This window comes from Fonsecaea monophora, assembly GCF_001642475.1.
Source record: "Fonsecaea monophora strain CBS 269.37 chromosome Unknown Scaff10, whole genome shotgun sequence".
Lineage (NCBI taxonomy): Eukaryota > Fungi > Ascomycota > Eurotiomycetes > Chaetothyriales > Herpotrichiellaceae > Fonsecaea > Fonsecaea monophora.
In genome coordinates, this window is record NW_019173941.1 from 124545 (window position 1) to 152544 (window position 28000).

A 28000-nucleotide genomic window follows, 5' to 3' on the forward strand; every position below is an offset into this window, starting at 1 on the left:
GCGGGAATCTTCCGCGCGGACCTGAACCCTCTTCCACTGGATGCAACACTAGTATTGCTACCCGTATACTCAGCTATCTATGCAACTGTCCATGTTCGTCAATCACAAAAGCGCCCGGTCGCGCAATCAATGGAAGGAATATCGTTTGTGCTCCCGACCTATTACTGTCTCCTGTTCGCCAAATTATAGGGGGGATGATTCTTCACTGAAGCTTGCACAACTGCTGAGGAAGATTTGATTCTCACGGGCACTGGTGCTTCGCCAGGGATTCAAAGCGGGCCTTTGGACCAAATGAAACCGGCAAAAAGACAGTGACGCCAGGATCTATCCCAATCTCGAACCATTTTCGTGATCTGGTGCTTCCTCTTCTAGTTTGCACGAGCTGAATTCGAGATCGGCGCTCCTGGATGCTCGTACTTTTTGTAGGTGTGGCAGCCGGGCAAATGTGGCTCTCCTCGCAGAATAGGAATTTTGCCAACGAAAAGGCCCCAGATAAGTTGTTCAAGGTACAAGGCGCAGTAGAATACCGCAAAGGCGAAGAGACCCCTTGGGATCAATGGTTTCATTCTCTATGAAGAATTCTTTCCCGGCGGAATGCACCAGCTACGAATGTCAATATGACTCTTTTGACGTACCGCATCCTCGAAGTCGAAGCTCGTGGATCAGAGGCTCGGGTCCCAACTTCCTCTGCATGAATGATCCAATCTGTGCACAGGCTTCAACTGTATGGTGCCAGTCGAAGAGCGTAGCTTTGTTGAACAACGGGTCGATCACAATCTGGAACCACTGTCCTACTTTGTTGGGGACGTCGAAAAGGCGAATTACAAAGTACTCAAAACTGTGAAGCCTCGTGGGAATTCTATAATGTTGCCACGACGAATGTCTTCCGCAAGCTCTGCCCAATCAAATTCATCGTCCATTGGCCGGACGTGGAGAAGGACTTTGAAGAGAATATCATCAACCGTGTTGGAGACGTCAAGGTGGGTTTTGGGGCTCCATGGGGTCTCGAGCAGTAGCGGTACCAAAGGGTCAAAATGTTCAGCAAAAGCCTCTAACTGTTTGGTCAGAGCGTTCTCATCTCCTTCGGGGAAAATCGTCTCCCATTCAGGCTGATCCTCCTCCTTTTCTTCTTCTTCTTTTGGCTTATCAGAGGTGGACGTGCCAGGGACTTTCGGATCAAACGGACGGACCGCTGATCGATCGAGTTTGAGCTCAGGGTCGTCATTCACAGGTGGTCTTTCGGTGCTGTCTGCTGTGCCTCGGTTCTCCTCAAGCTGATCAGGGAGATCTGTCACGCTCGTCCTGGACGGGGTCAAACACCCACTCGCGTATATCTGTAGAACAGTCGTGTTCACAGCATTTACTTATATATATATGACCCACACTTCGAAAGGAGTACCTTTCCCCAGTCAATAAGGCACAGGAGGTGGTGATGAGGAAGGAAAGGCGAGGAGCATGTGATCTGATAGCAGTATGAGGAAAGAGGAATTTGTTCATATGGAGGTCGCCTTGATCAGTATCTCATAACGAAAGGGTGTCCTCCTGTTTGAGGACCATTACAGGAGCGGCCTCTGGCGAGAGGTTCAACGAAAGCTACCCACCGAGTAGTCACTCAAGAGCGACGAGGCGGCCGCCAGGCTAAATATAGCTGGTTTCCTTGATAGGGATAGGGACGACATTATACCTAAGAATAGAATACCCTCGAGTTAATATGGACGTATACTACAAGTACAGTAAGTCGGTTCGCAATATTGATTATCCGAAGCTACGGCTGTCCACAACCAGCATGGGAATTGCCACTTTAGGACACTACCCACTTTTATTACTTTCTGGGGGTGACTTTGACGTCACAAAATGGCAGCCTTGGTGGCCTTCATCCTTCACGAGTTGAAGATCCTCCTCTGTCTTCATTCATCAACGAACTGATCGATAATGCCAATATAAAAACCACTTGATATCACTACAATACTGAAAGTCGAAAATGGAGGGCCTGCCTAAATTCAAGGAGCGCGAGAAGGCGCTGGAAGACGAGTATATTCGCCGGAAGGAGTAGGTTTCGCCACCACCCACTCACTTTATCACGCAGAAGCTCTTTCGAGATGGTTATGACTCGAGATATACCTGTCCATAGCCCCTCATACGTGCAGCATGCTGACAAATATCGTGAAGAGCCGAGAAATTCAAACCACCCGCGCCGACTCAGCCGGGAAGTACCCAACCCTCGAATCCAGGGCAGCATGTGAGTTGCGAAACCGCTTAAGAGATCGTTGAGGTATCTTGTTCGATGTCTGACCGAGTGCAAGGTCCAACCCAAGAAATGAGCAGCTGGGAAGATAATTCTGGAACTATGGGTGGTTGAAGGCGGTCTACACCTCGTTGGTTGGGGAGGAGATGTATGTACGAGACAGTCCGGGCGTCCGACAAGAACTTGGTCCGCAGCAGTCCCTGACACCTGCTTGCGATAGACTGTGGGTATTTCCATTCCATCCATATACTTATAGTCGGGGTAGTCACCATGAGGTGATACTGATAATGTCAATTGCATCACGCAGCTAACCACACATGCAGAGTTATCGTTCAGACGGCCCAGACTCCAACAGTCAAAAGGTTTGAAGCAAGAGATGGTGTCGTGCATGCTATTATACCTGAGTAAGGATAGGGATCAAGGAGGCGGTCGGGCCAGGTTACACTCCACACAAACACTTTTTTTTCAAGAACATCCCCTCGCCTTCGATATATCAAGTCTGTTCCATTTGACCCGGGCCAAGGCCCCTAACGACCAAGGCCGTTGAACCATGTATTTTCCCGAAGATTGCGCCAGCCTCGGCCGCAGATCCGTTTTCCCTCTGTGCTAAATCTGTCCAGATTGCAGAGCAAGTCGCGACAAAAGACGTTCGATTGGCTTAGAATAATTTTACGAGCACTCCTGAACCAACATGACCCACTACGGCATTAGGTTGCCCAAGTACGATTTAAACATCGGAGTAGGGCGCGTGGCCCAGCCGAAATTACCCTAGCAGATGTGCCATCATCCCTGCAGAAATGTCAAACCCTCTGAAAACGACACTCTCGTACGAGGGTAAACGGCATTGCTCCCGTGCACTTGGATACCGAGCAGACCTGGACGTCTCTTGATTGACCTGCACGCGATCAGTGTTGGGGGGCCTCTACCCTTGGCCGCGAGTCGACGTTTACCGCATTCTGTCTTTTTTGATTCTTCCGATGAGATCTGAAACATACTTGGGCTGGACATTCCAGACTACTCTGTCTCACTCCGCCCCTCCCCGGAGCCAGTGTGATGGATAGTGGGGGGTTTGCTATCAGGCGACTCTCCAAGACCAGGGCAGAGGGTTACATGTTCGTCTATCATCAACCAAGGCGATTGTATGGATACCCTTGAAACGACCCCATAAGGTGCTCTGCCATCACGTTTAGACAAATATGCCGGTGGGTGTGGCTTGCTGCCTCTTTTCTTCAAAGTACACTATGCATTCAGGTTGGTACAATGCTTCAACAGTTGGGCAGGTTACGAGTCTTTGGTACAGACCGACCTCGTATTCTGGCGGCGGCCCTCGCCATCATCTTCCTCTTTGTTCTCCTCCCAACCAGATACTCGAACCAGGTCCAGATAGGGCATCTCTTCACGCCTCCCGTCGTGACGCCTAGGCAGGCTGCGGCAAATAAGACACTCGGAGTGAGGACCCTGGGCGCATGCTGTCTAGATTCCTCCTGGCTAATGGTCGGCTACAGTTCGAAAAGTTGTTGGCGCTCTCATCGAAACCCAGCTGGCGCACGCGCGGGCTGCAAGCGGCAGCCAACCTCACGGGTCTCGAATTCACCATTCCAACACAACCACACAATCCCGAAGAGCTCGTCCATGCGTTTGAGGAGATCGGGGTCGCCTCGGGGGCCACTACACCCAAGCATGGCTCGGCCACAGCCTGGGTCGCCCACCTCGACTTGCTGAAGTACATCATCGCGGCGGGGTTCGAGACTGCTTTTATTGTCGAGGACGACGTCGACTGGGACGTCCGGATCAAGTGGCAGGTGCAGCTGGTTTCGGACAACATCCGCAACTACACGCAGGTGTCGGAGAACGACACGGCGCCGTACGGCAGGGACTGGGACGTACTCTGGCTGGGTCACTGCGGCTCGGCGATCGACGACTGGGTGGCCCCGGGCCTGACGTACGCCGACAAAACGCGGATTGCGACCAAGCGGTACGTGAGCTGGTCGACCAAGTTCCTCAAGGAGAACGTGCCCGAGGGCCACCGACACATCCACATCTCGACCATGACGGTCTGCTCGTTCGGATACGGGGTGACCAAGCAGTCAGCGCAGAAGATCCTGTCGCTGCTCGCGCAGGGGGCCGACGAGGCCTTTGACGTGGCGCTGTCGCACCGCTGCCGGTCCAACGAGCTACGGTGCCTGGTGGTGAACCCGCAGCTGATGCACCACTACGAGCCGCCCAAGGACCGCGGGTACGTGTCGCCCGTGGACGTGGGCGACGGGGACGGCGAAGCCGGCAACGAGACCGACTACGAGTCGGTCAAAGGCACCACGCTGAACATTGTCAAGAGCGCGCGATGTCGGGCCCTGTTTCATGACACGTGTATGTGAGACAGGCGATCCGTCTACCGCAACATCGGAAATGATGAGGTGTTATTTTTGGTGCTGTAGATATGTCGATACATGATTGTTGTACCTTGGTATTCCACCTTTGACGAACAATGCCCCTCTCTTTCTTCTTTTTTTTTTTTTTTTTTTCTTTCTCTCCCTCTCCCACCTATCAAACACAGGTCGCGTCGTGCTCATTTTACCAGGTTTGACTTCTCGAGATGATAGGTAGCCACCACACGGAAACTAAAATTACTGCAAGGCGAAACTAACGAAGGCACAAGTAGTTTGTCAATGTCGCTTACACAATACCGAGTGTTCCCTCCTCTCTCCCTCTCCCTCTCCCTCAAACTCGGTGATGCGAGGAGACAAGCACCTACCTACATACATACTAGCTAGGCACCAAGGTACCCAGTCTGTACATATGTATGCTAGCGGCCGACTCGTCAAGATATAAATAGAACACGTTTAATACCTACCTAGTTACCTTTGGGTCACTTAGTGTGCTAGGCACACTAAAGTAGTGCTCCCCTACGAATACCGAGATATGTACCTCGTGACTTGATTCCCTCATCAGTTTTTTTCCCCTCCCTCGAGATTGTTCTTGGTATGGTTCTATGTTTCAGATTTCATGTTTCTTGGGGTTAGGAGGTACTTACCGAGTACTTCGGGCTAACAAAGAGAGGAGGGGGGGGGGGGGGGGGGAGGAGTCCACTGACTAATAATTAATACCTCGCACTTGTACTGGTACTTGTCCTTGTGCAGTTTGGGACCTGACATGGACCTGCCTCGGTGCGACTGAAAAGGCAGATACCTTGGCACGCCTGGTAGGAGTGGTAGTATTTCGTGCCTGCCTCGCACCATCGCTACTACTTGTACCGAGTACTTAGGTACTGAGTACTTGTCCTCCGTACAGTACCGAACAGGTATATTCTCCACTCGATTTCCTTGGATATTTTTCCGTTCTTGGTAGTGGGGGCACGAGACGAGCCGCCGAGGTACTACGTACGAGATACTACAAAGTATTCCTCGTACAAGGGCCGCGTAGGCATGGTGGCAAGGTAGGAAAGCTAGGGTACTTGGGCGCATACTCTCTCGGTCAGATGTTCTAGAGTGAATCATGACGATGGCGGAGATGATTTGTTATCACCAGGATGATCTCGAGGCAGAAGACAAAAGGAAAAGGGGGCCAAGAGAGAGGATGCTAGTACAACAGTACCGAGTACAACCCTACTTACATACACAGTATGTATGGACCATGTTCTGTAGACCTTTGTCGGGGCTGAGACGACTACTTGGTAAACGTGGTGGTTGAGGTATTACGCGATAACATTAGTATAGGTACGTACAGAGTATATATTACAAAGGCACCGCTTCTTCCGCCTTTTGCTTCCAAACGCCCACAAGCCTCTGGCAGAGAGACGAAGACTTGCCTCCTCGTAGCATCCTCCCTGGAACTGTACCTGACATGTACTGTGCACCAATCACCCCCAAACCCCTTTTTACTCCTTCTCCCCACAAGCTGACAGCGAGGACTCCCCAAACCCCTGGAACAGTGCTATCTCGGCCCCTCGGATTTCTTCCTCAAAAACACCCTCTTGATCCCCCCAATATCCCCCAGGCTCATACGGTTGCTCTTGGATCGTGCACCAAGGCTCATCCGCCGTGAATTCTTGACATCACTTCCAACAGAACTCGTGCTTGGACTGGTGGAAACGGTCACAGGGCTCGAGTTCGCATTGGTGCTCGGGCTGGAACTGAAATAGGACAACCGACGACCCCGGCTGGGAGGCGTCGACAGGAACGTCGTGGTTGTGGTGGTCGTTGTCGTCGTCGTGCCATTAGACCCTTGTACCATGGTGGCACTGCCACCACCACCGCTCACTGCCCGGGCTTTGCCCACCATCCCTTGAACCCATGCATCATTACTCGCGGCGGGGGTCGTCCCGTACGTAGCTGCGCGTCGCACGTTCATTTTAGGGCCAGCAGCGCCAAGAGGAGTATAGTTAGTAGTCGTACTAGGAGGAGTCACCATTGTTGTTGTCGTGACACCGCCTGGGCCGACGATGGTCGAATACCGTGGCTGCGATACGGTTGTAGAACTTTGACTAGGCTGTTGAGACTGATCATTCAACAGGGTCGTGTCAGGGTCGACAAAGCCTACCTCGGCACCATTCTCGTGATCAGTGGCCGTGGGAAACGCCGGAGAGCTGACGGTAAACGAGGATGGGATCGGTGGTACCGGAGGTGGTGTCCATGTCCCCTCAACCCTGCTCTTACGACGTTCAGGTGAACGATGTCGTTGAGCAGATGGTCGTGTCTTGGGGTTAACGAGCTCGACCGATGGGGCGCCCTCGAAGGTTGTCTGGGCCATGACGGGTGATCTCGATTTTCGCCGTCCTTGGGGAGCCGGCGTACCACCACCCGAACCCACGGAGTCTCTGGCTCCGTTTCCAGGAAAGCTGGCAACCTCAAGTCGGCCATCGATAGTCGCTCGGCTCCCATGGTGAAGGCTATACTCTCGCAAGTACTCTCCAAGATCGGCCCATCCCCCACCGACCCGAACCATGACACGGTCCCCGTCTCCCACGGTCCGAACAAAGAGCTTGACTGGAGGGGCTTCGCGACCCTGTCCGGACCGTGTCAAATGGTACAATTTGATGTCGGGGTCAGCAAGGCTGCCTCTGCGGCTCGACGTGTCGGCTTTGGCTGGTGACAATGTCAACGAAGCAGTGGGTGTTGAAGCACGGGTCGACGAGGTGGATGACGATGGAGCATCTGCATCTTTGGCCAACCGGATTCTAGTAGGGAGGCTTGTGAGTATGTCTTGGATTCTGTCGTCGAGCGATTCTCTCGTCTTTGGCCGTCTGGGAGATTGTCCCACCTCGGCCATCAGCGTGGCGGAACGCGCTCCCCCCAAACCTTCTTCTTGGCCCCTGCTTGCTACTGGTGTGATGGGAGTACCGTCGGCTGTACTGATGCGCTTGCTCGATCTCCTTGGCAAAACGGGCAGAAGTGGTTCGGGCGTCGAGTGTGGATCTAAAGACCTGACCTCGAGGGTTGCTTGCACGGGAGTCGAAGCCTCGCTCGCCGGTGATGGGTGTTCGTGTACTTCCACTGTAGTTGTAGGCGTTTTCGCCATAGACTCGGCACCACCTGTCAATTGTGTCAGTGCTTTGGAGGGAGTGCTCTCTGCCGACTCTGCCATTTGCGTCAAAATGTCCCAACTGGCAGCCCGTCTCAGCACAACTTGTTTCAATTTGTCTTTCGGGAAGACCTCTATGGAGGCAGTCGACGCTCGCTGGAGCATGGGCGGCTTCAAAGCCAGCTGTTGCTGAGCTGCGTACGTCGACCCAAACCAAGCAATCTCATCCTGGCTTGTCGGAAGAGGATTCTCCACCACATGAATCTTGGGACTTGGAAGGACGCTGGTTGTCCTGGCGTCCATGATCTCTGCGTTTGATATATCCGACAACGTCGAGTACATGGACTCAGCAACCGAGACTTTGGAAACATCTCGCTTGTGGCCCTTTTGGTCGGAAAGGTCAAGCTTCAGCGAAGGTCTGTGCTTGGTCTTGACGGCCTCCTTGTCTGGTGGAAAAATATCTGGGACTGTGTCTTCAGGTAGGTTGTGAGTCATGGTAGGAGGTTGGGCGACCTCTAACAGCTCGTCTGGTTCTGGCAATGGACTTCCTTGGTGTGAGGATTCCGGAGGTGCTGGGCTTCCAGCAATATTTTTCGTCTCCGTGTCTCTGCTAGATTTTGAGGCGAGCTTGTTTCTGAGCACAACGTGGTCTGCTTCGACCGCCCAGGTGGCATAGTCGAGCTCGATCTTCTCGAGGGTATCGATCCAGGCCTGTGGCAGAGAATCCTCACGCCCTTCAAGCATATCCAGAAATCGATCGATTCGACGCCCCATGTCCGACACCTGTCCACCCAACGTCATTTTCCTCTCGTCCAAAGACGAGTCAGTCAGCGCTTGGGCGGAAGCTGGTGTTCTGATCTCTTTAAATGCTTGCTTGATCTCGGATTGGGTGGAGTGCATAACATCGAGGAATCTCGGGAGGTCTCTCAATACTCTTAACCGCACATCCCAGGTGTCAAGCAGCATATTCACCTTGGCAAGGTCTGGGAGTGCTTGGATCACCGTCGCAGTGATCAGGGCAGTGAAATCGCGCATTCTTCCGTAGCTGGAGCGTGGACCCACGGGTCGAGACGACGTTGTCGGACTCGATGCTGGCAGATGAGCTTCAAGCACATGGTCCTTGATCTCGTCAATGCCCAAACTGTCCAGGTCGTCCCTAATCTCCTCGATTCTCCCCTCGTAGTCCTCCGCCACAGACGCAGGCAAACAGCCACGGTAATCTTCAGCCTTGCCGCTTGAATTTGACGGAGGCACAAATCCCAGACCGAATCCCCTCTCTTTCTTGCCTGGCCACGTCCATTGTGACAATTCATTCTTCCATTCCCGCAATTTCTGAGCGGCGAAAGCGGCTCTTATCCCGATTTCTCGCTCGGCGGGGGTTGCATCCGCAATGCTCGTTGTCAAAGCATCTTCTTGCGCAGCCCCGCCGGAAATGGTTTCTGTGGCCTGTAGTGCTCTCAGCGTCGAGTCCGGCGTCAAGTTTCCAAGGAGGGGGTCGAGCTCTCGAATGGCAAATTGAGCTCTGCGTCGAGGGGACCGAGAGGGAGAGCGAGATGGTGAGGGAGGGTCTAAGCGAGGGAACTGCGGCCCTGTGGGAGTTTTGGGTGCCATCTTCTCCATCAAAGTATGCCCTCAGTCTATCTTGCCAGGCAAGCACTCTTGCTTCTTTCTCAAAGAGTTCCAGCCTCCGTAGAAGCAAAATAGCAGCATGCTGAAGAGGCTGCTGCCCAGCGCTCACGAGTGGCGGTAGTGCGAGGACATTCGAGACAATGTTTGAGGATGATTGGTGGCACTGCGTTGGCGGTACTTCGTGCAAAAGGGTCAAAGGAGCGACAGAGCAGGGGTGCTTAAGAGGATGCAATCATAACAGGACGATCAGGAAATAGAAAAGGATGTTGATGCTGAATGGTTTTGTTGTATGTAACAAGTTCCCACACGCCACCCACAAAGCTTCCCCCAGGAAAATCCCCCTGGTTCCCTGGTCCCTTGTCTCCCTAGTAGGTATTGGTCTCTGTAGGTGTGTGTTGATGGTGTTCATGCCGGGTATGGCCGTCTTGCAGATAGGCGAGATGAGTATCCAGCTCGCCAATTCGCGTACCCGGAAGGACGCGCCTTTTCCGTTGTCTTGGGGCGCGTGGAACCGTGGCTGATGTTCTCTCGCAAGGTTCTTCAGGCTAAACCCATTCATCGCTGCTAAACATTCAACGAATCTCCCTACACCATACGAGTGCCTCTATCCCTCACCTCACTGCCCCTCTCCTGCAAAGCGCCGATCTGCTCATCCCAGGAACAATGCAATGCGCTTCAAGAGCCAGATCAAAAATGTGAATCTACTCGCAAGTAGGCGGCCTCCACACCCACCTCGCCTCGCTTCAATCCAATTAACAGCTTTTCAGAATTCTGCGCCTCGCTGGCCTCTCTGGGCCAGATTGCCTGGTGCCGGCTTGACGACGATGGGGTTCAGTTTACCATCATCCCCGACAAAGGGAGCCAAGTCTGGTCCGTCTTGAGGCCCGAGATGATCTTTGAGACATACGTCCTCCAATCTGCGTCACCAAAGAACACAATCAACCTGGAAGTCCCCATCCAAGCCCTTTCGCGAGCTCTCCGGTCGGCGCTTGGGGCGACTTCTACACAGATCAGGCTGACCAAGAAGGACAACGTCCCCATACTTTCGTTGACGATTGTGACCAACTCCTTTAGCAGCGGTAACAATGTCGTGGCCCGTCCTACAACAGTCGGGGGTCAGGGCGGTGCTGGAGAGTGCGACTTTGATGAGGTCGATGATTTATCGTTTTACGAACCCCATAATAGTGCCTCCGGTGAACGAGAGACGATCATTACTCAAGATATCCCTGTCAAAGTGTTGGCGCCGACGGTGGTCGAGAGCCTCCATCAACCCCGAACGCCGGAACCAGACGTGAACATCTATCTTCCTCCTCTGGTTCAGATCAAGACAATATCCGAACGTTTCACACGATTGGCCCTCGCCACAACCAAGGGGTCTGCGGGCACCAGTCCTCGGCTGGAACTCAGTGCCAACATGCATGGCTCGCTCAAGGTCTCGATCAAAACCGACGCTCTCAACATCTCAAGTCGATGGACGGGACTGGCCCATCCCCAGCTTGATCCGGAACATTTTCCAGACTTGACAGATCACCCCACGACCAGAATGAAGGAGCTCGGTGGCCCGAACGGGGAGAATGAGGCGGGGTGGTCCAGGGTTCGGATCGATGCCAAGGACTGGTCCAGGGTTCTCAGTGTCGGCCGAGTCTGTACCAAGGTCATTGCATGTTTCATCAATGAAGGGGCTTTGGTTCTGTATGTGTACCTGCCGGCGGACGAAAACGGCGACGAGGGAGATCCCTGTCTCACGGTGAGTTGGGGTCATTTACCTTACGGACCAGATGCTGACCCTACGCTAGTACTACATCAGTTCCTTCTCTGCTTGATCCTTGGGCCAGCGTCGATATCATCGAGGTTTAAGTCATGGTAGAAGGGCCATGTCGGGCTACATGGCCATGACGCGATCACGATCACAGTTTACACTTATGGAAGAGGCAAAGATGTGTGACAGCAGGATTGGCTCTCCAGTGAGAATGCACTGTATTGTACACATTCGCTTCATACCTCCCACGAAACCTGCACTGTACGCGGTCAGTCCAGATCCTTTACTTTTACTTGTGGTGATATGTTCACTAGTCACCTGATGCCTAGCATGTTCAAACCCTTTCCACCCCTTGTTGCCTTTGGATCCGCAGACCAGCTCCTGAGAACTGCACATCACGCGACGAGGCCCCAGAACCATGTTTCAACCATTGTTGTGACTGCAGCCTATCTGAAGAGCAAAGCCGTGAAAGTGAAGTAAAAGTAGACTGTAAATATTATGTATGAACACCCTATCAGTACTATTAGTGATAGTACTATGTGAGCCAAAAGATTATGTAATGGTCGGTGAGTTATGTGTCAAAACTCCTTAATTATTCTACTAGTACTTGTAATTCATAAAACACTGTATGCCCTGCCTAATTAGGACTAGTTTACTATACCTCACGTGAAAGGATCTCATACTATAATCTCCATGCCTCTAGAGAAATGTACAGTCTCATCCATTCTATTTCCTAGCAGCCCCTGAGATATGTACTCATGGCCATTATCGTCAAAAATCCCTTTAATCCACTATCATGTCAGCTCAAAAATCACTTTTGACAAACACCTGGCGCCCTAATGCAACGAATAAGCCCCTCCTAATGTCCTGCACCCTCGAAAGGCGTCCTCCAGAATAGAAAATTGTGTTGTGCTGTGCTCATGAAGGAGGTGGGCCCTTGCCCTGACCCTGATGCTGGTCCAACAACAGATGTGGCTTGATAAAATCCTCATCCAACTGGCGGAACCAAGCAGTGTGGTCCGCCGTTGCCCCCCTCAATAGGTTCCTTATCGAGCTACTTGCTCCCACTAGCGGCGTCGACGCTCTTTCAGGTTGGGTAGCAGCTGTGCCCATGTCTCCTTGGTCAACCCCTAGGGAATCACCATCTCCGTTGTTGAGAATAATATCAGGCGCAGACCGTACCCGTGTATCGTGAGCTCCTGGTGGGAGCGATAGAGGAGACTGTTTTCTTCGTGGTGCGGCGGGTGGTAGGTCGAGTTCGGCAGCAGCATCTTCGTCGTCATCGGATGTTGACCCGCTGGTGCTGCCGTGGCCAGACAGTAATTTCCCTTGCTGGGCGACGAGATCACGATCACGTTGGGAGATGGCAGAGTTTTTGCGCTGGCCTCCAGGATGAAGTGGAGGAGACCGGCCGTTGCTACTGCTGTACCCTCTGTCGTTTCGAGCGTGTGACGCCGAGCCATTGGCTTTTGTTTCGCGACCGTTGCCGACGTAGTCAAGACCGATCGCCGAGGGTCGCGGGTTGTGGCCGAAACCAGTCCCGGATCGCTTGTAGTATGTACCGCCATTGGCCGTCTCAATATCGAATTCGTCGTCCGAGTCAATCTCCTCGACCACACCTGTGCGGATGCCCAGAATCTCCAGCATCCGTGCCGTTGTGCCGCCGAAAATAATGACCGTCAACACCACCACGACAAGGACAGTGGCGCGGAGTGCGGGACCCTCATTACCCTGTAGTCCCGCGGCCAGGGCGACACCGACGGCACCCCGCAGGCCAGCCCAGAACAACATGACCTGATAATGCCATGGAAGTTCCTCCGCCACGTCGCGGCCACGGCGTTTAGCTCGAAGTCGAATGATATAGTTGATAGCTTTTGAAAGCGGGAACACAGCCAACCACCGTGCGCCACAGATACCGACGACTGTAACGAGGATGAACAGTGGTTTGAAAACTAGATCGGTCTCGGTAAATAGCGTGAGTCCCAGATATATGAAAATGAAGTTCTCCGACAGCTGAGCAGTGATCTGAAAGAAGAATTTCGTGGTAAGTTGAGTTCTTCGGGACATGTTGTAGTATGCGTAATGTTTCAGGGTGATTCCGCAGAATAAGAGCGACACAATGCCTGGTAAACGAATGTTTCAGCGTTCTGCAAGAGACACAGAGTTGGGGAATGGTACATACCTGACATGTGAACACCGTTGGAGAAAAAGTAGCTTGCATATGCAATCAGAACTATGAGACAGCTCTCAATCTTTGGGAATCTGCGGACGAGCGTATACTTCAAAGCGAGTGCTGTTCCGATGCCCACCACCACCCCAATCACCAAGCTCGTAAAGAAGACAAGTAAGAAGATGCCGATAGCCTCGAACAGGCTGATAATGTTCAAGTTCCCAGAAGCCCCTTCCCTGTATCGCTGGGCAGTCTCGAATAAGACGATGGCAATGGCATCGTTGAGTATGGACTCGCCAAAGATGACCGTGTACAGTTTCGGTTCGACCTTGTATAAGTTGAAGATGGCGAGGATAGTGACAGGATCGGTAGCGGACAGGGTTGCGCCGACCGAGATGGCCTCGACCCAGGTGATGGTCAGGCCGTCAAAAGGGATTCGCGTCCACAGCCAAAGTATCAGGCCCAAGGACACGGCGGAGATAAAGGTCCCAGCAAATGCAAAGGTCAGGATTGTGCCAATATTGCGGAAGAAGTTTGCCTATGCTCCATTAGTTGATATCCGGTGTGGGAGCAGATCCAGTCTCTTTGCCAGAAACCCCCTTCCTTACCTGATGTAGTTCGTAACCGGAGGCGAGAATGATGGGCGGCAGAAGGAGGTTGAAGAAGAATTGGTAGTCGAAACTGACAGTGTCTTGTATCGCAGTGCCAGGTGTGATGCGTATGACCAGTCCCACGACCATGCCTAAATACCGCAGTTAGCGGCGTACAGTTGTATCCAGCAATTGACGAGTACCAGCAAATATAGATATGACGGTCTCATGGACAGCTTGTATTCTCTTCTGCTGTAGGATGTAACTCGTAAACAGCGCTGCAATCAGCAGCATGATCAGAATAAAGAGGGCCCATGATGAGAAGATCTCTTTCTGGCCAGCTTCGGGAGGGTCTGTCTCGAGGATCGATTAGCGAATGAATCGGAAGCGCATCGTGGGCAATATGGCGCGTGACAGCGTACCGTCTGGATCGACGTCTTCAACCTGGCGGCCTGTGTCGCGAGAGTTAGTGTGATGGTCTCGTGGAGAAGGTCAGGTTTGCGTTACGGAGAATATTCAACGTCGCGCCCACGAGGGTTGACGCCATGTTGGCGCAGAGATCAAACTAGGTATCATTCGCGAGAGAGCGCAGTCGGGAGGACGAGGATGAGCGGTAGGAGGTGCGATGACAACAGATCAAGAATGGACGAGAATATTACAAAGAGATGAGAAGGGCAGCCTGCGCAGCCTGCGTGAGGATGTGGTTGGGAGCGCAGCGTAGGCGGGTGCGAGATGTTGAGTACCAAAGGTAGTTTGGCGTTGCCGGAATTGGAGTCGTGTACCCTCTTTACTTTGTATTGAGTTGCAGGAAGACAGAGAGACTTTGGATCGACTTCCTCTTCCTGGCTGCAATCGATATGTACCGAGTACTCGTGGTTCCCACTCGCTTCTTCCACTCTACCATTGGCGGGATGTCCACCTGTTCATTCAGCCGTCTCTTTGGGGATGACGATCCCCCCCTTTTTTGCACCCCACGACGCCTCCCTGAACGCCCTCCCTGAACGCCTCCCTAAACGACTTCCTGTGATTCCCTGACGCATACGAGGTACCTCGTACTCGAGGCGGTATAACAGAAAAGACAGCTTAAAGATCTCATTGTACAAGCAAGAGTAGTAATCTCACAGCTATACGGAGCACCCCAGAATCGAATCTCTAGAGTAAACGAAGGCCTCTCCCTCCAAAACTATTCCCAAGCCATGCGAATTCATGACCATCCAATGCCCTCCCTGCTGTCTCAAACCATAGACTGGATTATCCTGCCACTTCCCCTTCCTCGGATGCAAGCCCTGAAATCATCCGAACCCCTATGACCTCTTTTCTCGTCTTCAGTTGATCTCATTATGGTACAATAAGACATCCATCTATCATTCTGCTCCGCTGGCTGCCCCGCTTGTGGTGCCGTTCGTTGCGACTCCATTACTGCCAGAACCCAATGTCAATCTCAACTTTGTCCCGCCAGCTGGTGCCACAGATCCTCGGGGTGTCCCGGCGCTCGAACCTGGGGCTGTCGAGTCGCCGTCAAGGCCCCTATCCCCGAGGATGGGATTGTCTGCAATTTGCTTGGCTACCATCTCATTGCAGTGGTTCTATCAGAGATTGTTAGTAACAAATTCCAAATGAAAAAGGTGATGCAACCCTTACCTCGATAGCAATCGCATCGTTGTACAGCATGCTCCCGTCCTCATTGTACGTCTTTGCGTTCTTTGCCAGGAGCGCTATGTCGTTTTGGAAATCTCTGAGGCTGGTATATTGATGACTGTTGATCCGTTTCTCAATCATGTCCATGGCAATGGGTTCCGTGATGTAATTGTAATAATCCGGGTACACTTTCTTCGGCGGCAGCTCCAGGAACGGTCCGATGATCAATCTTGTGGGGGGTTCGTCATCGCTCTCGTCTTCCGACTGTTGTTCTGAATCCGAGTCTGGCACCTCAAGAGCCTTGATAGACGCAAACACAGCCTTGAGAGCTTTCTGTAGGGCGGATCGCTCCGAACTAGTCAACGTGTCGATGGCCGCTTTGTTGGGTTGCTTTCCCCTCTTGCGTTTCGTCGCTGGTATTTCATCCTCAATCTCCTCGGCCTTCCTCTTTTGCCCCGCCGATTTCCGTCCAGGGCCTTTTTTCTTTGGGGGCGGCTCCTCCTCAGAACTCTCTTGTTCCGGTTCAGGCGACGAGGTGACGCCAGCGGCTTCTCGCTCACGTTTGAGCTTGTTGGTCCGTCTCTTTTCAATTCGGGCCTGTTTGCGTTTGGCTGCCTCACCTATCGAATCGTCCGAATCATCAACAGCGGCAAGCCATTGTTCTTCGGTGAGACCGTCGTCATATTTGACCTGAGTTTTGACACGGGCGCCGCGACCAGTATATTCCTCTGTCTCTTCTTGAACCGGATTGTCTTCAGCCACGTAGATGTCAGGAAGCTCACTTTCTTCCATCAAGCGTGCAAGCGGTCGGCCGGGTCCATACTGATCGGTCTCTTCACGCTCCTTATCCATCTTCTTGAACAAGACCAGTTCATCCTCTGTACGAGCCATAATCTCATTCAGGTCATCGTCGTCCATCTCCTCTGAATCCCCAACTTGTTCGGCCGCTTCGGCGGCCTCGAGCAAAGTCTTTAGGAAAGCCTCCCGCTCCTCGTTGGTGGATTTGTTGTCAAACTTACCCGCCTGAATGACCTTGCCGTCCATGTCAAGCTTGAATTGAGCTCGCTCCAGAATCTTCTCCTCCACCGAATTGGAGCTGATGAGCCGGAGAATGCGCACTTCGTTCTTCTGTCCGATACGGTGAGCACGGTCCTGAGCTTGTAAGTCCTGGTGAGGGTTCCAATCTGAATCGTAGATAATGACAGTATCTGCTGTTTGAAGATTCAAACCTAAGCCACCTGCTCGGGTTGAAAGCAGAAAGCAGAAGTATGGTGATCCAGGCTCGTTGAAAACCCGCAATAGTTCAGATCGATCTTCAGCCTTGGTGGCGCCGTCAAGTCGAAGATATTGTATGCCACGGTACCGCAAGAAGTCCTCCATGATGTTCATGATCTGAGTCATCTGGAAAAACATCAACACACGATGACCAGTAGCACGGAACTTGGGCAGGACTCTGTCGAGAAGCTCAAATTTACCAGCTGTTCTCCAGATCGAGTCATTCGTTCCCCTGCCAGGATTCATTTGGTCTTCCACAGGCTCAAAGACATAAGGGTGATTACACAGTTTTCTCAGCTGCATCAACATGTTGCTGAGACCGCGCATGCTGGTCTTGCCACCTTTACCGTCAGCCACAGCCAGGCGGTTGTGCGTCATCAATTGCATATAAAGCTTGGTCTGGAGTGCTGAGAAGCGACATTTGACGACCCGCTCTTGCTTGTCAGGAAGATCCTTCTCCACGTCTTTCTTGAGACGACGGAGCAGGAAAGGCCGCAGAACCTTGTGCAGACGACGAATAATCAGGAGCTGCTCTTCCTCGCTCAACTCCATCTTGTCTTGTCCGCCAGTGTTGGCAAAAGGAGTATTGAACCACTCGTCAAAGGATTTGACTGACTTGAAGATTGTAGGCAGCACGAAGTTGAGAAGCGCCCACAGTTCAGGCAGGTTGTTTTGTAGGGGAGTACCGGTCAAGATCAGCCGATATCTCGTGGTGTAATACTGAGTGATGGTACTGCTTAATTTTGACTGGGCATTCTTCATGCGATGACCTTCATCAACGATCATGTGTACCCATTTGATCTTACTCAAAATGGGGCGGTCTTTGATGATATATTCGTATGTCGTGAGGAGGACTTGGAAATTACCCTGTCGGATCCTCATCTGCTGCTGCTTCCTGCTATTTGGCGGGCCCTTGTAAACGATGCGACTGACAGAGGGTGCCCACTTCTCAAACTCCAGATTCCAATTGGTGAGTGTGCTGAGGGGAACAATGACCAAGAACGGACCCAACTGGCGCTTTTTCTCGATCAGATAGGTGATCAAACTGATGGTCTGGATGGTCTTTCCCAGACCCATCTCGTCGGCCAAGATACCGTTCAGGTTGTTGTTGAACAGTGAAATCATCCACTGAAGACCTTTGAGCTGGTACTCTTTCAAAGTACCTCCCACCAGGATTGAGGGTTGGACGTTGACTTCTTCCTTGATTCGATGGGCAACGGCATAGTAATCCACTTTACCACGGCCTTCGTCTTCTGAGTCACCCTCTTCTTCATCCTCCTCGTCCGTGTACTTGTCTTCGCCCCATTTCTCTGCTGCGCTTCGTTGCTGTTGTCTGACAGAGGCAGCAAGCTGTTTCAGGAAACCGTCGGTCTGCTTGAGAAGATGTGTAATGCGAGAATCCTTCGCCTGACCAAGAAGCTTCAGGTATGTCTCTTCATCGTTTGCCTTCAATGCCTGCAAACGTTGCTTTGCAGTCCGTTCGATTCGCTTCTGTTCTTCACGCTCCATATGTTGGTGATGAGTGACCATCATCCGGCCAAGCTTCTGAATACGCGAGCGTTGACTGATGGCATTGCTCTTGACATCCTGGGCGTGCGCGACAATGGACTGCAGATGATTCGTTTGCCGAGTCTTCTCCTTGTTCTCTCTGGCATCGCGTTGCTGTTTCTCGAGTTTCTCGGTGATGCGAGCTTCGCGAAGTGATTGCTTCTTCATCCGGCGATGCATTGATCGATTCGCCGTCATTGCTAGGTTATCGTAGTAGAAAAGCTCTTGCTGAATTTCGCGGCGAAAATCTCGTTGCTTCTGAAGCAAACATAACTTCTTGTACTCGATTAACGCTTTAAGCTTGAGAGAGTCGTCGGCAGTGGGTTCAAGGGATTTACTGGTATCCCAAGACGCGATGTTGACAGGCAGTGCTGCCAATTCAGACTTTCGAGCTTGGATGCGGTTGTAGAGTAACCGTTCTTGCTCCTCTCGCACTTGATCAGTGTCAAGGCCAATAGGCATTATGCTTGGGATTTTCTGGCGCTTGGGACGTTGTGAATGGTCTGAGAAGCTGATCGCCTTCAAGAGAATTTCGTAAGGCGACTGATAGGTGTCGAAGAACGATTTGGCTCGAGCAATTTCGGTCGAACCACCGTCCTCCTTCACTTCGACAGTACCCTCCGCGACCTTATCCCCGGGGGGAATGCTCTCCGTAGGCGTGGCAGCTTGCTGTTTGAGGGACGGGAATAGTTGCTGCTGTATCCTGGGGTGTAAAGGCTGATTCTTGGACAGAGTCTTGAATGCGAAAATCTGGGTTCTCAATAGATTCAGCTGTTCTGCCGTGAAGCTGCCGTTCGCCTGAGCAGGAACACGCTGTGCCTGTGCTCCAGCTTGTGCTGAGTTGGGTCCGGAGGTTGAGCTCGGCGTGGAAGAAGTTGCCCCGTTGACCACCGGACCTGCTGGATCTTGTTGACCATTGCTACTTCCATTTGTTGCTGGAGGGTTAGCACTGCCATTAGCCTGTAGTCCGGAATGTTGACCCAATTGCGCTTGTGGCTGGTGTTGGGCTTTTTGGGCAGCCTGCAATTGTTGAGCCTGGAGTTGTGCTTGTTTTTGAGCCTGTAGTTTTCGGAAGTTCTGCTGTTGCTGGACGGCAGTGAGAAACCGATATGCCTTTAGGTACTCGGGGTCGGTTTCGGGGACATTTTGGGCTTTCATGCGCTGGAATTTCTATTGCTGATGTTAGCAGTCGATTGCGGAAAAAGGGTTATTTGAGGGCTCCAAAGGCGTGATATGCAAAGGTTACATACTTGATAAACTTCCTGCACTTGGGCTTGGGAGAGGTTGGGTGGGAGCGAGGGAACATTGGCCTGCATCGCAGGTGCGGACTGAACAGAAGTCATGGTGACTTCTCAGTCGGGCCAGGAATACTGCAACGCTAGGCAGCTGCAGCTCAAGGCGGACGTCGTAAAGGCTTATCTGAGCATCTAATCAAGATCAGTGCTGTTGCTGTCGGTGTTCTAGGAGGGCACAGGACTGGCGCAGCCTCGCGAAGGGGGATGAACGTGGCGCAGATGGCAGATGGCAGGGACTTGTTGTTGTACCAGTCCCGGGTGAGGCGAGGTTGGGCGGTTGAGGTGAGGATGCCTGATTAAAGAGGGGACGAAGAGTCGGCAACCGGGTTTGGGCGCACTCCTCAAGCGGTGCTGCGAGTTGCCAGAGTTCAGTTGAGATGAAAAGAGATGGATGCGACGCGTTGATTGATGATTTTCCCGGCCGAGGGGCCTTTCACGTCTTGGGGGGAGCGCAACGGAGAACAGATGTGACCCCCAAACGAGGTTCTGCGAGTAGTAGTTTGCCAAGCATGCGGCAAATCTGAGGTCGCTCGATAATTCACGTGACCTTCAATCACGTGATAGCGTAGGGGGAAACTTTTTTCAGGTGGCAAGGGTCAACGGGTGCTCCACTCATCTCAGGAACATTTGTGAAAGGCGCAGAGTCTCAGTGTGGTATCAAGGAGGGAATTGTCATGATTGATATGCTCGCAAATTCAGTCAGTGTATATGCCATACAGCGCCGCTTCAATGCATTCTCAATTGATCTGGTTCTAGTAGTCTCTCGCTTCACAAAGGAGTCCCGCCTTTGCCCCCTAAACCAGCGCCAAACTCCCATCTAACAAATCCAAAAGGCCTTTGTGATTGCCTTTGCACACGATAGTTCAAGTGAGAATAGTTCTCTTTGCTGGTACAGGTGGAGGAGGTGGTTTTTTCGAGCGTGATGGAGGAGGGGGAGGCGGTACAGCACTCTTTTTCCCACCCAGGAGGGTCACTGATTCACTGCCATGTGAAGTCGCAGGAGATACGGATTGTTCTCCGTAGCCGCGGTCGGAGCCACTGTTTGTGTAAGACCCGGACTCATCTGCAAAGACATCCTGTTCATCCACGCTTCGTAGCTGCGATCGGGCTGTCCGAATCATCAAAGAATCGCTGGGAACTCGCGCAATCCCAGGCCTTGTAGCAGGCGACAGGTCCCTAGCTGTGGGGGAGTCGTTGAATGTAGTGGCTCTGGCGTAATTTGGGCGCGCTGGAGAGTATTCAGAAGTTGGTTGGTCCGCAAAACGGCCACTCCGGTTCGACTTGATGGTCGGGCGAACCTCGACGACGGTTGGTGTTTCCTCTGCTGGCTCAACAGTCTGGGTGTATGAGCGGACAGTGTTTGATCTTGATCGCGGATTGGGACGGATACTTCGATTCGACATCTGTGCTCTGCGCCAAGTTAGATCCAACCTCATGTTTGAAGGAGGAAATACGTACCTAGCGGGCCACTGGCTCTTTAGTTGTAACAGTGCTTCTCTACATTGATCGTGATATGCCAATTCGGCGTCAAGAAATGCTGCGAGATCAGCCACGCTCTCAGGGTCTGATTCGCGAATTTCTTCCATTCTGCGCTGAACATCGTCCGCCGATTCTTCATATTTAGCCTTCTGAGTCCGCAGTTCCTCCTCGACGCGGAAGTCTTCCTTCTTGGCCTTCTGCATTTTGGCAAGCGATGTATCATAAGCCAGTCTGCGTGTCTCAAGTCGTTTGCGGGCGGCCTGGTATTCTTTCAGTTGGACCAGAGACCTTTCGAGCGACTCCAGCCAGGAAGTGGTAGCGTTCGTGATGTAGGTTTCCTGCGTACGAGCCAATCGTTCTTGTATTCGGCCAAACACTTAGAAGGTCAGCATATAGGAATATTCTTGTAACATGGGAACACCCACTGTTGAGACACTGTCCATATTCTGAATCCGACTCAAAGTCTTCGCCATGAGAAATCATGGTCCCGCCCATGTAGGCGATCGGAAGTGTTTTCTCTTTACCCTCCACCTCGGACCGTTTGGAGATGGCTTTGATATAGGCATTCATTGACCGCTGCATTTTCTCGAGACCTGCGAAGCGTAACGATTAGCGCCCGCCTCGTTTTCAATTGCTGGGCAAGATTATGCTACAATACCCTCTTGACGAAGGCCCATCTCGACCTCCATGGCCTTGAAGTCGTCGGACACATTGGTCTTGACTTCCCCACCCATCCGCTCTCCTGCCCATTGTTTGAAACGATCGAGTTTCTTGTTGACATTCATGATTGCAAATGTGCGATCACTGTACTGGTTGGCGGTGTTCAAGGGAGCGAGGCAAGGTTAGAAGAGCGAGAGTGAGAATGCTGATGTTGGGGTCGATAAGAGCAAGGGATCTATGTTACGCTGTCTGTGCAGGTGGTGAGCAACGGAGTGATCGGGATCGGACAGCGCGGTGTTTCTAGTCGTGCAATTGGAATGCTGATCAAGGATCAAATACTGTCCGGAAGATGAGCAAGGAAAAAGAGACAAAAACTCCGGCGAGCGGCGTGAATGAGGTCAGAATATAGAGGGATAATAAACGATTGACTGCGCTTACAGCGATGGAATAGGAATCAGGCCCAACGGACGAGAGCTACTAGATGATGAATTAAATCCCGTCGCGCAGTTGCTCGTCTCGGTGCCAATGCCAATTAATGACAAGCTGCGGTTGCAGCGACGCGCAAACAGGCGTTCTTTCTGATAGAGTTTCGGAGCCCCTTCAAGGTCCACCACGAGAGCCAGAAGCAAGTTACGAGAAAGCCAGAGCAGCCCAGAGCCACAGGTTCCCAACTGCTGCCCCTGACCTCAAACTCTTCTGCGGGGGATTCACCAGAAGCTCCCAGCGGTGCCGGGTGGTGCCCAGCGACAGGTCATGTCCCTCCACCAGCTTCTGAAACAATACGCCACCAACTGAAATCATCGCTTGGCCCATATTACTTGTAAAATACTAGTATTAGCAGTTAACAGTCTGTGTCTAGTGTCCACACTGCCTGTAAAATGGCGCAGAGAAGAAGAACAAGAGACGCCGTGTTCGATCTTAGACTGGGCACAACTGCGGCATAATTCACATCATCCCTCGTCACCCTACCCGCCACGAGGAGGTCCCCGGACCTTCGTCGCTGCCGAACCCCGTAAGCATCCCACACATACAACTACTCGTACGGCCGTCTTGTACATGTACACAGTAAGCATGGCGTCTGAGCTGCAGATGAATGTTCCCGTAACATTTTTTTCAAGAGAAAGGGGGGGAAATTTGCAGTATCAACACGCTACAAGATCCGCGGTTTACAGCTCAGGAGTTTTACAACAAGTGGAAAAAAGGGGCTGATCGACTTCATCAAATACTCAGTTTCGGTCACAGGTAGGTTCTCGAGATGATAGTAATCTCCCTTGCTTGCACCACGCAGAAATCTTCTCGTCGTCTCAACTCGATCTGCATTGCGGCTACGGTGACCGCAACCTCCAGGCTATCTAGAGTCAACTGGCACCTTCTCAAAGACAATGCATCTGTTGGCATTCTTTCGGTTATTGGGAAGAGCTTTGGACCCCTTGCCACTCTCCACGTTGTGAGATGGTGACGCATATGCCGTAAAAGACCCGTAACACAGTCCACGCCGTTTTCTGGAAGCCCCTCATACAAACATCACATCTACTCCTTGGTCTTCTGCGTACCACGTAGCAAACCTGTCCTCCGGGCAGCGATAAGACCGGCTTTTTGACCTTGAGCGGCGTATCTTGAAATGGTAGAAGCCTTGCCGATGTGCTGATGGTTACCACCACCGTGAGGATGGTCGACGGGATTCATGGCAACACCACGAGTCTTGGGCCAGGAGTTGCGCTTGACGGCGAACTTGTGCTTTGCGCGGGAAGCCTCTGTGTCCGCTAGTTAGCCCCATTCCAATGTCATACAAGTGATGGCAATGCACATACTGAGCATGGGCTTATCGGTACGTCCACCACCAGCGACGATGCCGATCATCCCTCGAGCCGAACTGAGAACGACTTTCTTTGCGCCACTGGGGAGCTTGACTCTGGTCTTGCCCTCATCAGGGTTGTGTCCAATCACAGTCACATAGTTGCCTGAAGTTCGTCCCAACGCGCCTCGGTCTCCGGTCTTCTCTTCCACGTTTGAGACGACAGTACCTTCGGGCACAGCGCCCAGAGGGAGGATGTTGCCGATGCTCAAGGCTGCGTTCTTTCCAGCGTAGATAAACTCTGATGAATCCAAGCAGTCAGCCAGTGAACCAATTTGTGAGTTCCAAGACCAAGATAGCGGTGTAGCGAACACGTACGGCCAGTAAAGAGTCCTTCATTCGCAATAAAGGTTTCGGTCTTGAGGCCATATTTGTAGGGCGAACGGAACTGGACACGCGCGAGCGGTGCACCTCGACCAGGATCATGAATGATTTCAGTCACCACCCCACGAATGTACCCATGACGCTCCGAGTAATCGAGTTGTCGAAACTTAGCAGCTCCCTTTCTCAACCTGGTATGACTGGCTATTGCGAGACATCAGCAAAACGAACCAGCACCAATTGAGCAGAATTTGTGATCGCAGAGCAGAGAACATAGTCGGGGTGCTGCTGAAGGAGGTACTGACTGAAGATGGATCCGCGCCCTTTACGCTGGTTCCTGATGACTCTACCCATGATGGCGTAGAGTTTCGAGGTAGTTGTCGACCGAACGAGGTTGTTGAAAGTTCGAGGTGAAGATGGACAAGGCGCAGGTTTCGTTTGTGTGCGCCTCAGCAAAAATCTTGGCATTGGACAAGAACAAAGTACGGCGACGCAAAAGACCTTTCATGGCGCAGGTACCAGGCTAGTGCTATTATGGACTAGTGGATATACAAGTGGTGTGCTGTGTCATCACGTGATTACTTGGCTCCCGCCCAGCCCGCCTCACCTCCATCTTCAAACCTGAAGTCCGGTCTGCAACCGCCAACTTCAAAGTCATCTCACCTCTGCCCTGTGTTGGCTTGATTCTCTCCGCCTGCACTACTTGCTGTTGAACGGTGGCTTTCAGAATACACAGATGCTCTACTTTATATCATTATACATTCTTCTATTCTCTAGAATTGGCTCTGTTACAACATTCGCGTGACATGATCAAATTTACATGTCTTTTTTATCGCCTAGAGAAGCTTTTTGTACATATCATGAAGTTGTTCTGAACGGTATGGCGGCACATTGTCTCACAGGAGAGTTGTGAAACGTGGTAAGTTCTTCCAAGCTTAGAAAATTGACCTAGTAGGCTCCCGCTCTACCCTACAACACATTGGCGTAGGGCGGGCTGATCAAGAGCATGTTGGACCAAAGCGACTCTCCTCTTGCACGTTATCTATGCACATCCATTCATTGCATACAAGTGCTGAGTCGGTAAAGCATAACGAACTACGAGGTCGCTCTAAAATGAGACACTCGAAAATGCTGATTCCCGAGCTTGCTGCCCTCAGTGGCCTCTTGATACTCTTCCGGTGCAGACGGTGCAGATCGAATCAGAAGCACACGGTCGAACTCGGCTACATGTATAAGCTCAGCCACAAATTTACAAGATTTCAACTGTGACGAGCCCTGTCAATATGGCATGCCGGAGCCTCTGATCACTGTCGGCTGCTTCCAGGCCCTGTGCCGTCTCAACGTGTTTGACATACACCTTCATTTGAGTCTTCAGCAAGAAAATCATGGTACAAAATTTGGGCGCGTTCTTCAGGGCGCAATTGCCATGGATCTCCCGGAGAACCCCGCGTCTTCTCGGAGAATGCTTAGCCTCAACCAGGATTTGAAGCAAAGGACAGCGTCGGACAACAGTGCTCAAGGGGAATGCATACAACGGTATACCGGCAAGCAGGTCCCCGGTCGAGGATGCTGTTGAGAATGCCCCCAGGCTCAGCGTCTGGGAAGATGCGGGGGCTGAACCCGGGATCGCTGCAACGCAAGTTGAACTTGACAAGAGGCTGATTCAACGCTTGGCAAGCCGGCGTCCCCAAAAGCACTCATGTTCATGGAGATCGGTCGCACCAACCCTCCAACAACCCGGTGCCTGCGGTGGATGGCGAATAATTGGATGCCGGCTGGTGCTTCGGATTCCAGAGAATGGTTAGCATGGGAGCCTGTCGCTTCAAAGGCTATGAAAGCGACGTCGTTGACTGCCAGCGCCGGGAGACAGATGAAATGCGATCATTGGCCGAGCAGCGCGTAACTTGCCCTCAACGCGCCAAGTGAATTCATCAGACCGCTCCCTGATTTTGTAGTTCCCCCTTCACTTCCACCCTCCGTGCTCCTGCTACAACAACCGCCTGCTGTAGTACCGGCTAGCTGTCTCACCACTCTTGCCGTCCGCCATCTCCTCTCCATCTCGTCATGGCTGACTCTGATTCCTCGTCCTTGTCTTCCGCTCCATCCTCAGATGATGAGGAAATGGCACAGAAAATGGCGCTGAAGCCAACGGGATTGGATCGATATTTCAAGCCGGCGCCCAAGCCTGAAGCCACCCCCGAGCCTCCCAAACGCGCACCCTCACCACCCCACGAATATACTCTGGTCGATAACCCGGCAATTGCGTTTATCGTAATGTTCAGAAGTCGATTCAGCGACGTGTTTCCCAAATCTTTACCGAACTACGGACCGCAAGACATTGAAAGAGGGGTGGCTGGAGAACTACCCGACGAGCAAGTCGAGAGACTGCTCTGTGCGCTGTTGGGACTTGTTCTGAATAGAAAGAAGGATGTCGAGTCAGTTACCGCATACTGGACGAGCTCGTGGGCTATTACCTGTCAAAATTTCTAACACTGGTCAGACGCGGACATTATGGCCGGGCACTTGAAGATGCGCTATCTACAAACCACAGTCAATGGCCGACTGAGTGGAAGGGAGTCAATCCTCTCCACGGAGGAACAACTTTCAACAGCATGAGCCCGGAGCAGCGGGTGGGTTGCTTTCTGTCTTCCCTTCTCTGTTCCGCACAGCTAACTAGGATTCAGTTGAGCCTCCTAAAAGCTCTCGTCCTCTGGTCTCTGAACTCCTCCGAAGCCGTCCAAGCGGTCATTAAAGAGTCTTACAAGCAGACACGTCGGGACGACGACCGCAACCAACCGCGAAGTGTTCAACCTTGGTTTTCGGACCAATATCGCCGAAAGTACTGGCTGATTGAGGGACAAGATGACTCGCATTTTCGAATCTACAGAGAAAATGATGGCAAGACTGCAAAGACAAACACATGGTTCAGCGTCGCCGGCTCCATCCCAGAAGTCATAGCCCTTGCAGACAAGTTCGCCGACGAACATAGTTCCAATTCGAAAGTGATTAGCGACAAGTTACGCGCGGCCATTCCAAGGTTTGAGGCTGGCGAAGAGGTAAGCAGGTTGGCGCGCATACCAGACATGCACTGACAATCACACTAGAAGCGCAAACGCCGCGACTACCGCCTTGCTCGAAAAGCTGCATTCGCTCGACCCGAACCCGGATTCTCACTATATGAGGGAAGGACACGTGGGAAGAGAATGAGATATACATATTCAGACGACGAGTATGGGTCGGACGGGCTGTCTAGCAAGCGATCCACGCGCAATTCCGGCCTCTCTACACCTCTTGAGACTGGACCGACCGTTACCGCCAGCGGCAGGCATGTCAAGTCGAGGGTGGGTGGTTTGTACGGCGAGAGCATGTTGATCGACCAGCGCAAGGAGTTAGAAAGAGTGACGGGCGAAGGCAACTATACAGAGACAAGTGAGGACATGCCTGCCACTATACCCAGTGCGCGTGACATGAGAACATCGAGGTCGGGAAGACACGTCAAACCGTATAGACAGGGATATGCCGAGCAGATGGACTCGGACGAAAGCGAAGAGGCCCAGTCATCAGGCAAAGAATGGAGTGGAAACGAGGACGAGTCAGAGCCGGACTTTGCGGAGAGGATGAAGGTGACGATGACGACGATGATATGAGCGATGAAGGCCTTGAACCGGACGAGGTCGAGGACGAAAATACTCAGGAAAGCTTGGTTGTCCAACTACGATATCGAAAGGACGCCGAGAATCCCACGTCCACAACAACGGCACAAGGTCCACCTCCTCAAGCTTTCCATGTAACGAACGGAACATCAGCCGTTATGAATGGTTTGCAGCAAGTGCAGGCCACGCCGAGACCGTTGCAACCCCTAGGAGAAACAATGGACACGATCAATGTTGCCCCAAGAAATAACGGGACTGATGGAGGCCAGCCAAATCTGATGAACGGCGTGAAGATGACGGCACATGACGCTCCTCGACCGCCTCCGGTGGTTCATATCCCCATTCAGCCCATGGACATATCTTAAC

General features: G+C 52.2%; 9 protein-coding genes across 9 annotated transcripts; 3 read left to right on the forward strand and 6 right to left on the reverse strand.

Annotated features, from left to right (window-relative positions):
• Nucleotides 1-821: 821 nt before the first annotated feature.
• AYO21_02310 (hypothetical protein) lies at nt 822-1679 on the reverse strand (the record flags this gene model as incomplete). The annotated part of the gene is made up of 2 exons (XM_022652289.1): nt 822-1334; nt 1602-1679. 2 exons carry the CDS (start codon nt 1677-1679, stop codon nt 822-824), a joined length of 591 nt encoding a protein of 196 aa, XP_022515325.1.
• Nucleotides 1680-1981: 302 nt separating this feature from the next.
• On the forward strand, nt 1982-4620 carry AYO21_02311 (hypothetical protein; the record flags this gene model as incomplete). The annotated part of the gene is made up of 4 exons (XM_022652290.1): nt 1982-2049; nt 2132-2239; nt 3526-3694; nt 3751-4620. The coding sequence occupies 4 exons, from the start codon at nt 1982-1984 to the stop codon at nt 4618-4620; spliced, it is 1215 nt and encodes a 404-aa protein (XP_022515326.1).
• Nucleotides 4621-6175: 1555 nt separating this feature from the next.
• Nucleotides 6176-9373, reverse strand: AYO21_02312 (hypothetical protein; the record flags this gene model as incomplete). Its single annotated transcript, XM_022652291.1, has 1 exon — nt 6176-9373. One exon carries the CDS (start codon nt 9371-9373, stop codon nt 6176-6178), a length of 3198 nt encoding a protein of 1065 aa, XP_022515327.1.
• Nucleotides 9374-10059: 686 nt separating this feature from the next.
• On the forward strand, nt 10060-11214 carry AYO21_02313 (hypothetical protein; the record flags this gene model as incomplete). The annotated part of the gene is made up of 3 exons (XM_022652292.1): nt 10060-10102; nt 10159-11138; nt 11188-11214. The coding sequence occupies 3 exons, from the start codon at nt 10060-10062 to the stop codon at nt 11212-11214; spliced, it is 1050 nt and encodes a 349-aa protein (XP_022515328.1).
• An 854-nt stretch (nt 11215-12068) lies between these two features.
• On the reverse strand, nt 12069-14457 carry AYO21_02314 (sodium/hydrogen exchanger 3; the record flags this gene model as incomplete). The annotated part of the gene is made up of 6 exons (XM_022652293.1): nt 12069-13273; nt 13333-13858; nt 13929-14062; nt 14114-14263; nt 14333-14362; nt 14418-14457. 6 exons carry the CDS (start codon nt 14455-14457, stop codon nt 12069-12071), a joined length of 2085 nt encoding a protein of 694 aa, XP_022515329.1.
• An 817-nt stretch (nt 14458-15274) lies between these two features.
• AYO21_02315 (hypothetical protein) lies at nt 15275-19714 on the reverse strand (the record flags this gene model as incomplete). Its single annotated transcript, XM_022652294.1, has 3 exons — nt 15275-15496; nt 15552-19541; nt 19622-19714. The coding sequence occupies 3 exons, from the start codon at nt 19712-19714 to the stop codon at nt 15275-15277; spliced, it is 4305 nt and encodes a 1434-aa protein (XP_022515330.1).
• An 815-nt stretch (nt 19715-20529) lies between these two features.
• On the reverse strand, nt 20530-21930 carry AYO21_02316 (hypothetical protein; the record flags this gene model as incomplete). The annotated part of the gene is made up of 4 exons (XM_022652295.1): nt 20530-21076; nt 21125-21521; nt 21571-21738; nt 21804-21930. The coding sequence occupies 4 exons, from the start codon at nt 21928-21930 to the stop codon at nt 20530-20532; spliced, it is 1239 nt and encodes a 412-aa protein (XP_022515331.1).
• A 1405-nt stretch (nt 21931-23335) lies between these two features.
• Nucleotides 23336-24335, reverse strand: AYO21_02317 (60S ribosomal protein L2-B; the record flags this gene model as incomplete). The annotated part of the gene is made up of 4 exons (XM_022652296.1): nt 23336-23559; nt 23617-23901; nt 23979-24162; nt 24213-24335. 4 exons carry the CDS (start codon nt 24333-24335, stop codon nt 23336-23338), a joined length of 816 nt encoding a protein of 271 aa, XP_022515332.1.
• Nucleotides 24336-26045: 1710 nt separating this feature from the next.
• Nucleotides 26046-27999, forward strand: AYO21_02318 (hypothetical protein; the record flags this gene model as incomplete). Its single annotated transcript, XM_022652297.1, has 5 exons — nt 26046-26416; nt 26482-26611; nt 26666-27037; nt 27086-27573; nt 27630-27999. The coding sequence occupies 5 exons, from the start codon at nt 26046-26048 to the stop codon at nt 27997-27999; spliced, it is 1731 nt and encodes a 576-aa protein (XP_022515333.1).
• Nucleotide 28000: the final 1 nt, after the last annotated feature.